Source organism: Coregonus lavaretus (genome assembly GCF_964263955.1).
Source record: "Coregonus lavaretus genome assembly, chromosome: 20".
Classification (NCBI taxonomy): domain Eukaryota; kingdom Metazoa; phylum Chordata; class Actinopteri; order Salmoniformes; family Salmonidae; genus Coregonus; species Coregonus lavaretus.
Genome location: NC_140007.1, coordinates 23,241,914 through 23,251,939, shown reverse-complemented (window position 1 = coordinate 23,251,939; position 10,026 = coordinate 23,241,914). Strand labels below are relative to the sequence as shown.

Below are 10,026 nucleotides of genomic sequence, written 5' to 3'. Positions count from 1 at the left end.
ACATACATACATACATACATACACATACATACATATACATATCCTTTAAAAAAATATATTTCCCTTTAGTACTGTCCAACCCCACCACCCCTTCCCTAATTGGATTTAAAAGAACATGAATCACCAGCATACAATGACAGCTTTGTTTTTAAGCCCTGGATTTCTAATCCCTTGGTATTATTGTTGGATCTGATTTTAATAGCTAACATCTCGATGGCCATAATAAATAGATATGCCGATAGTGGACAACCTTGTTTCACTCCTCTTGACAGTTTAAAACTTTCGGAAAAATACCCATTATTTACTATTTTACACCTAGGGTTACCATACATGATTTTAACCCATTTTATAAGAGATTCTCCAAAATTGAAATGCTCCAGGCATTTATATATAAACCCCAGTTGTACTTTATCAAATGCCTTTTCGAAGTCTCCTATGAATAGCAGGCCTGGTTTCCCATATTTTTCATAGTGTTCTATTGTTTCCACTACTTGCCTTATATTATCTCCAATGCATCTTCCATGTAAAAAAAACCTGTCTGATTAGAATGAATAATGTCCGACAATACCTTTTTAATTCTATGCGCTATACATTTTGCTAGAATTTTTTGCATCACAACACTGAAGTGTAAGGGGCCTCCAATTGTTTTAATGGACTGGATCTTTATATTTTCCACTTGTATCCTGTTTCAGTAATAATGAGTTGACCAAAGTTACCTCTCTAACTCCTCAAACCCGATTCGTAGGATACCCCTCTGGTAACAAAAAATTGTCAAAGTTTTGATTGATGGGAAGTTAACTTAACTAATAATGGCAAAAGGTTAACACTCTATTTGAAAGGGAAACTTACTTGCCACTAGCTGCCTGTAAATTACTGGGAAATTCACAGTAAGCCCTTTACAGTGTTATGTAATTAACACTGGAGTGTTTGCTTGATGAATTAGGCTTTTTATATAATGTGGATGATCAAAGATTTCAGACAAGGAATCACATTGGCATAGCATGTGATATGTTTTAATATTTAAGTTCTACTATGCTTTTTGAACTCCCAAGCTGGTATACTTAATCTTCCATCCCTTGTTTTTCCCTGAGAGGTCCGACCTGAATGAGACGTGTACTTGGTAACTGCCTGTGTCTATCTTGCCAGGTGGAGACGCTCCGCAGAACGGTCCGTACTCTTGTCCTTCGGTCGAGATCTTTGAAGAGAAGGAAAACCTAGTCAGGAACTGCAAGGCCATGCATCTTCCAAGGGGGGACAGCAGACAAAGACAAGTTGCTTCTAGAGCATGAGTAGGAATATATTGTGTATTCATCAGCCCTTGTGTCTTTGATTGGTTCGTTTTAAAGGATGGCCCTACGCTAGTATGCACCGACTGACCTTCAAGACATCGTATGGACAGGGGACATTCGGGTGGCTCTCTACGTCAAATGGTTCCTGGAATTCCAGTACAACTCTGAACCCCTCTGGTAGGAGGATGGTGTAGTTACAATGACTCATTCTGGGGTATGGACTGGGGTATCCCGGGCTGGTCAACTCTCCTGACCTCTCTGTCAGCACCTGACCACTGCAAGGCACTACAGAGGAAAAGACACAGAGAAAATCAAAGTGTTTGTATTAATTTGTTTATTTTCAAGCAGTTTGTTCTCATTGTTTGAAGCACTTATAAAATATATAGCCTATTTATATAAAATGGATAGTAAGTGCAAAAACATTGAGTAGCTTTGCCCTTATTATATTTTAGTGGATTTCAATATCCTTCTGGCATAAGCAATTGGGCTCATTTAAACTGAATTATTACTCTAGTAAGTACACAGATGTTGTAATAGACAACAACAAATCAATATCTCAAAGAGGCAGAGTTGCTGTAATTTATATAATTAGAGAAATTTGAAAGCGGATAATCGTTTTTGTCTATTCATCTCCTGATATGTGGTGTCATTTTATCCTCTGGCTAAGAATAACAATTTAAGGCACGTCCACGTCGGTAATTGTGATTAATTACCTAGCATCAGTGCGCTATTAGTGTTGCAAACAGGTATCAATTTTCTATGCCTTTTCCAGGGAGCTTTTCCCTTAGGAATCTCTAGTAATTAACCTAGCCTTGCGCCAGCTGGCAGAGATCAACTACTTTCTACAGCTCTGCTTCTTCACTCTGAAATTACTTTGTAATCACTCCACTATGCTGTAATGAGCTGCTGTGTGCTTACTTATTTCAAACACGTGGCAGCAGTGTGTCCTGCTCTGAAAGTGCTGTAAATTATATTTAGAGATGGACATAAAGTCTGTTCGGTATTCATGGGATAAGTGAAGGACAAATTGACAGTCAAATGACTATCCTCAGGTGCACTCCCATTTTTCTGTTCTTTAACCTATTAGCATTCAGAAAGTACAAAATACATTCAATATTGTTTTTCTGTTTTCTGGTGAAGAGATATTTCCCCTCAGTTTCTTTGTGCTGTATTCAGAAACCATGGAGAACCACTAAGTGGTATGGATAGGAAAGCCTTTTAGCTGTGTAATGGTCTAAAGCCAATTCTCATTAAATGTGCTATCTCTTTGTATAATTCATGAATATATACATGTATTCATGTTTGAAACCAATCCAAGCTGAGAGAAAAGCATTACATTTGTAAAATGAATTAATCAAAAATGTAGCATAAACTATGTAGGCCCATAGGCTCACAAACACTGCCATCAGTATTAGACCAACAAATCAAATTGTATGAATAATACTCCCTCATTCCATTATAAAAGCACCATGGTATTTCCTGTTTTTTGTCTAGTTTAAATCACCCTTACCAGTGCAGGACCTTTTGTTGTCATGGAGCAGGTATCCCAACCTGCAAGTGCAGTAATAGCCACCAACATAATTGTGACAATAATGGTCACACACAGACTCCCCATCTACCGTGCTGAGGCACTCATTGATGTCTGTGAACAGGGAGAGAGAAGCCAGTTAATATAGACCTACAAGAATAATGTTACATTTGGGTTGTAGATACAAAACTACATTCAAAGATGGGTTCCAGTTCATTGAGGATGCATTGATAACACTTCAGTTATACATAATTATGTATAATTGATAATTAAGGGATTTACAAGCAGTTTTAGAATAAACATAATTATTAGTGTATAGATTATACAAGTATAGAAACAAGTAAAGTGAAGTTCATACACTACCAGTCAAAAGTTTGGACACACCTACTCATTCAATGGTCTTTATTTTTACTATTTTTTACATTGTAGAATAATAGTGAAGACATCGAAACTATGAAATAACACATATGGAATCATGTAGTAACCAAAAAAGTGTTAAACAAATCTAAATACATTTGATATTTTATATTCTTCAAAGTAGCCACCCTTTTCCTTGATGACAGCTATGCACACTCTTGGCATTCTCTCAACCAGTTTCTTGTGACAAGGTAGGGTTAGTATACAGAAGATAGCCCTATTTGGTAAAATACCAAGTATTATGGCAAGAACAGCTCAAATAAGCGAAGTGAAACGACAGTCCATCATTACTTTAAGACATGAAGGTCAGTCAATACGGAACATTTCAAGAACTTTGAAAGTTTCTTCAAGTGCAGTCGCAAAAACCGTCAAGCGCTATGATGAAACTGGCTCTCATGAGGACCGCCACAGGAATGGAAGACCCAGAGTTACCTCTGCTGTAGAGGATACGTTCATTAAAGTTACCAGCCTCAGAAATTGCTGCCCAAATAAATGCTTCACAGAGTTCAAGTCACAGACACATCTCAACATCAACTGTTCAGAGGGGACTGTGTGAATCAAGCATTCCAGGTGACTGTTGGAAAAGCATTCCAGGTGAAACTGGTTTAGAGAATGCCAAGAGTGTGCATAGCTGTCATCAAGGAAAAGGGTGGCTATTTGAAGAATCTTAAATAGAAAATATATTTTGATTTGTTTAACACTTTTCTGGTTACTACATGATTCCATATGTGTTAGTTTTGATGTCTTCACTATTATTCTACAATGTAGAAAATAGTAAAATTAAAGAAAAACCCTTGACTGAGTAGGTGTGTCCAAACCTTTGACTGGTACTGTAAATTATTTTTCAGAAGTAGTCATTTATATTGCACATTCATAGGCACATTTATTTTGGTCCGAAGCAGGACGATTAAGTACTGCAATATAGGCAATAGAGTCTGACCAGTCATCTTGGGTCAGGGGCCTTTTTGTCCTAATTCCCCTACTGACTTGGGTATTCTGGGATCATTATACCTACTGGTTTATATTGCTAGTTGGTTGGTGTGGTGGAAATTTCTGAGGAGTCGTGATTTGGGGTTCTCTGTATAGAACTACCTTCTGTAGTCTGCCCCCAACAGCAATGGTCTGACAGCACCATTGTCAACATTCGTCTACTAAAGAAGATACATTTTTTTTATATATATTGTTTCCCAAGGGTTGTGCATGAATGATCCCAATGTGAGTTATCCAGTCTCCTGTATTCCTGACCCAGAGCTAGCCCTCTATCTTTATTCCTTTGGTGGATAAACACACACCTTTTAAAGAATTTAGTCAAGAACAGATCAAATCCTTGGTATTCCTCTGATCTTTCTGAGTTTATTCAGATGAGGAACCAGGCTTAGGCAAAAGCAAGGAAAACTGACTCTAACAGATTAGCAATCTTTCAGACAATTTAGAAACAGATGTATTATCTCGACTAAGAAAGCTAAATCCAGCTACTTTTTAAGCTCTATCTCTGACTGCTGGTGATCCTTCTACATTTTGGGAATTCACTGAAGTGTACAAATTCCTCTTCTTCCCTGCCTAAGCAAGTTCTGTCTAACTCTGGCATCATTACTGAAAAGAATGAGATAAGTGATGCTTTTAATCATAATTTTATCTCGTCTTCTTGGTAAGCAACTCCAGTGTAGATTTTGCCTTGTGTTTTAGGTTATTGTCCTGCTGAAAGGTGAATTCATCTCCCAGTGTCTGGTGGAAAGCAGACTGAACCAGGTTTTCCTCTAAGATTTTGCCTGTGCTTAGCTCCATTCTGTTTCTTTTTTATCCTGAAAAACTGCCCAGTGCTTAACGATTACAAGCGTACCCATAACATGATGCAGCCACCACTATGCTTGAAAATATGGAAAGTGGTACTCAGTAATGTGTTGTATTGGATTTGCCCCAAACATAAAATGTAGCATTCAGGACAAAAGGTTAATTGCTGTGCCACATTTTTTACAGTATTACTTTAGTGCATTGTTGCAAACAGGATGCATGTTTTGGAATATTTATATTCTGTACAGGCTTCCTTCTTTTCACTCTTTTAATTAGGTTAGTATTGTGGAGTAACTACAATGTTGTTGATCCATCTTCAGTTTTCTCCTATAACAGCCATTAAACTCTAACTGTTTTAAAGTCACCATTGGCCTCATGGTGAAATCCCTGAGCGGTTTCCTTCCTCTCCGGTAACTGAGTTAGGAAGGACGCCTGTATCTTTATAGTGACTGGGTGTATTGATACACCATCCAAAGTGTAATTAATAACTTCACCATGCTCAAAGGGATTTCAATGTCTACTATTTTTTTTTACCCATCTACCAATAGGTGCCCATTTTTGCGAGGCATTGGAAAACCTCCCTGGTCTTTGTGGTTGAATCTGTTTTTGAAATTCACTGCTCGACTATTGCACACAGAGTGAGTCCATGTAACTTATGTAACTTGTTAAGCAAATTTTTACTCCTGAACTTTTTAAAGTTTGCCATAACAAAGTGGTTGAATACTTATTGACTCAAGACAATTCAGCTTTTCATGTTTAATTAATTTGTAAATTTTTCAAAAAACACAGTTACACTTTAACATTTGGGTATTATGTGTAGGTCAGTGAGAAAAACAATCTAAATGTAATCCATTTTAAATTCAGGCTGTAACACAACAAATTGTGAAAAAAGTCAAGAGGTGTGAATACTTTCTGAAAGCACTGTATATGAATGCAGCTGCCACATTAAAGCCGTTAGATGCAGTTTATCATAGCACGCTGAGCTCTATTACGGCTGACCGGTTCAATACACATCACTGCATTATTTTCCAGAAAGTAAGCTGGCCCTCTTTTAAGTCTCATAGGTCGATTGATTCACTGCTCTCTTTTTCTTTATAAAGCTCTTTTATAAAAACTCCCGCAGTACCTAACATCATTAATAACCTTTATACATACGAGTTACCGTACCCGGTCTCAGGGATGGCTAACTCTAGAAATTCATTCGGTTTCCTCAGAGTTATGTAAAACAGCTTTTTGTTTCTTTGCACCCCATGTATGGAACAATCTACAGAGTTCCCTATAATAATAATAATAATAATAATAATAATAATAAAATGCCATTTAGCAGACGCTTTTATCCAAAGCGACTTACAGTCATGTGTGCATACATTTTTACGTATGGGTGGTCCCGTGGATCGAACCCACTACCCTGGCGTTACAAGCGCCATGCTCTACCAATTGAGCTACAGAGGACCACAACATGTTCAACATGTTGATTGTGAACCTCTTTGCTGAGGAATGTGATTGTTTTACTTCAGTGTGTTTGTAATTTTGTATATTTGAATTTTATTGTATTTTGTTAATTGTGTTCATGCAGGGCTCCCTTGTGGAAGAGATCTTGGTCTCAATGGGACTCCCTGTTAAAATAATGGTAAAATAAAATTCTCCTTCACCTTCTGAGGTGTAAAATGCTTGAAAGCCAGTGAAACGCCCCTCGTTGGAGTAGTCACTTCTGAAGACTACCGACATGATGTTCCCAGCCGACAGGATAACTGTGTTCCTGGGGGCGTCTTCATACTCTTTTTCCCCTTCGCCACAGAAACGCAATGTCTCATTGGCCTCTGCAAACACCTAGTTCAACAAGAGCACAGACAGATTTCTAACAAGTTAATGAGTGCATGCAGTTCTTGAGGGTGGTTCTCAGGATCAGTGGAGGCTGGCGGATGGAGAAATGGGGAGAAAGAGCACATTGTAATAAATGTAACGATAGCAAACATATGCAAAAATAATAATAATCTATGAACACAACTTCTTATTATAGATAAATTATCATTTATGAATGCATAACTTTCATTTGCATGTGTTTAATACCGTTCATTCCATTGTAGCCATTAGAATGAGACCTGTCCTCCCCATTTCTCCCTCCACGAGCCTCCACTGCTCAGGACAGTGTTTACCTGAATATAATCGTATTCACAGTGGTGGGAGGGTTCCAGACTGAAGTAGGTGAAGTAGAGTTTAACCCTGTGGCTTTCTGGGACGGAGATGTTCCACACTGTGTGGTGGTTGTTAGGGTATGGGTGAGGGAAGTTGGGGGAAGTGAAGCTGCCAAACAACCCTGTCATTTCCACGCTCAGAGATACAGGAAGCAGGACGATGAAGACAGATACACAATATGCACTGTGTACCAAAGTGAGATGAAAACATTCAATGCTCAGTCTGTAAGATTTACAGCAATTTCAGCTAATGACATATACAACTTGATTTATAAGAATATGATTTATACCTTCATAACATTAGTAAAACTGCCTTACTATATCATAACCAAAACAATGGACCAATTACTCTATTGTTTATGTTTTTTGTTGTCATTGGAGATTTTGTAAACAAATGATGTAAAACTTAAAATCATCAAAGTTATGTTGCTTTCAAGGAATGCCATTCCTTGAGCACTGCATGTTAAAATGTCATCATGGGATGCATTTGCTCCATTGTTGATGTTTTTGTTGGTGGTCCACTCTGTCATATTTATGCACTTTAAAGGGGCAATCTGAAGTTGCTACGTACATTTTTGGACTTATACATTAATTATATGTACCCATAGATCTTTGAAAAAATATTACTTATAAATGCCTCATGAGCTTAATTCAACTGTCGTATCTCATCAGAACCCAAAATATAAGCTTGTTTTACTCCAATGTTTGTAAACAAAGTAAATGTAAACAAATATTATATAGCCTCAAAACATGGTTAAAATTAAAATGTTGATATCATGGATGGTCAGTCCTTCCATCCATAGCTCTGTCTATGAATTTGAGATTGGTTACATTTCTCCAGCCCCATCCTCAGCTTTTTACCGAAACAGGGGCGGTGAGATCACTTTGTTATTGTTTCAACTGTTGATTGCCCATTTAAAACAAGTGTGGCTTTAGACTACATTTAATTCCTAATGAAGAACTTGCAGTGATAACTTACCTGTTCATCTTGACTGCAGAAGATTCTAGAGGAGCAGTGTCATAGGTTTTGTTTAGTGTCTCAGAACGTTTGACTATCTTTGAACCCTTGTGCTCCCAAGGTTAATGAACCAGCGTCCTGACTAGCCGACTTTGAGCAAACAAACAAAGCATGATGGACTCATTATCAATTTCTCGCTGTTCAGTATTTGTTCCATAACCCTGTTGACTTTCACAGCACCAATCTGGTGCAGACAACTGTTTTTAGACTATTTCTCACTTTATATATATCTACTGTACCAGCACCTGTTGTTGTATATGTTCAGAGACGTATTCCTATAAAAATGAGAGAGGATCTCATGTCATCTTCTTTTAGGGTGCTGTTATAGGCCACCAATTGCTAACAGTCAGTACTTGGATAATACAGTGCCTTCGGAAAGTCTTCAGACCCCTTGACCTTTTCCACATTTTGTTACATTACAGCCTTATTCTAAAATAAAATTAAATCCTCAGCAATCTACACACAAAGTGACAAAGCGAAAACAACAGGTTTTTAGAATTTTTTGCAAATGTCTTAAAAATAAAAAACAGAAATACCTTATTTACATGTTATTCACACGTATTCAGAAATTGTAGTTGAACAAGTAGTTTCATGTATACATTTATTTTTTACTTTACTTGACTTGAAAACTTGTGACTCGACTCGACTTGACTTGCTCTTAGAATGCATGACTTGGACTTGACCCGTTCTACTTGGAACTCGACTTGAGACTCGGACCTTGTGACTTGAGACTTGCTTGTGATTCGAATAATAGTGACTTGGTCCCACCTCTGACTATATCACTAGTAAGGTGGAAAAACTAAGAAGTGAAATGACAACATTGAACAGTGAACCTTCATACTTTTGTATAAAATATCTGATAATGAAAGAGAAGGATTACGGTTTTGAATTTGGTCAAGTTAGTGTGGAGAGGTGGAAAAACGTTTCTAAGATTGGTTCAAATAAATTGATAATAAGATGATAGTTGGAGCTGTATTGGTAGATTTCAGTGCAGCCTTTGACGTGATTGATCATAAATTGTTATTGAAAAATTAACTTGCTATTGCTTTACATCACATGATTGGAGGGTTATTTATCCAATAGAGCCCAGAGAGAATTCTTCAATGGAAGCTTCTCGAACATCAGATATGTACAGTGCGGTGTCCCTCAGGGCAGTTCCCTTGGGTCATTACGCTTCTCTATTTTTACAAATGATTTGCCACTGGTTACACAAAGCTAGAATGACTATGTATGTGGATGATTCCACACTCTACATGTCAGCACCCAAAGCCAGTGAGCTCACTGAAATTCTAAATAAGGAGTTACAGTCAGTATCAGAATGGTTGGTTAATAATAAACTGGTCTTAAATACATCTAAAACTAAAAGCATTGTATTTGAGACCTAAACCTCAACTGGAGTTGTACATAAAGGGTGTGACCATTGAGCAAGTTGAGGAAGTTAAACTCCTAGATATAACATTGGATGGTCAATTATCACGTCATATTGACAAAGTTGTGAAGATACGGAGGGGTATGTCTGTATGTTTTGGTGTTTTTTTACACAAAAATCAACTGTACTGTGCTTCTACCCCCAAGAGATAAGACTGCTAAAAATACTGCACAAAAATAAAAATGCAACATGTAAAGTGTTGGTCCCATGTTTCATAAGCTCAAATAAAATATCCCAGAAAGATCCATACACACAAAAAGCTTATTTCTCTAAAATGTTGTGCACAAATTCATTTACATCCCTATTAGTGAGCATTTATCCTTTGCCAAGATAATCCATCCACCTGACAGGTGTGGCAT

General features: G+C 37.4%; 1 protein-coding gene across 1 annotated transcript; it reads right to left on the bottom strand.

Moving 5' to 3' along the window:
• Window positions 1–991: 991 nt before the first annotated feature.
• On the bottom strand, window positions 992–8,307 carry masp2 (MBL associated serine protease 2). Its single transcript, XM_084185313.1, has 6 exons — window positions 8,200–8,307; window positions 7,182–7,404; window positions 6,678–6,855; window positions 2,800–2,931; window positions 1,378–1,574; window positions 992–1,195 (listed from the first exon to the last, which is right to left on the bottom strand). Exons 1-6 carry the CDS (start codon window positions 8,205–8,207, stop codon window positions 1,031–1,033), a joined length of 903 nt encoding a protein of 300 aa, XP_084041439.1. The 5' UTR covers window positions 8,208–8,307; the 3' UTR covers window positions 992–1,030.
• Window positions 8,308–10,026: the final 1,719 nt, after the last annotated feature.

What these genes read in the sequence shown, in the direction of transcription:
- masp2 (XM_084185313.1), bottom strand. An exon ending in GTGAATACGATTATATTCAG is followed by an intron (nt 6,856 to 7,181) that starts GTAAACACTGTC and finishes TTGTTGAACTAG; the next exon opens with GTGTTTGCAGAGGCCAATGA. An exon ending in CAACAAAAGGTCCTGCACTG is followed by an intron (nt 1,575 to 2,799) that starts GTAAGGGTGATT and finishes TTTCCTCTGTAG; the next exon opens with TGCCTTGCAGTGGTCAGGTG.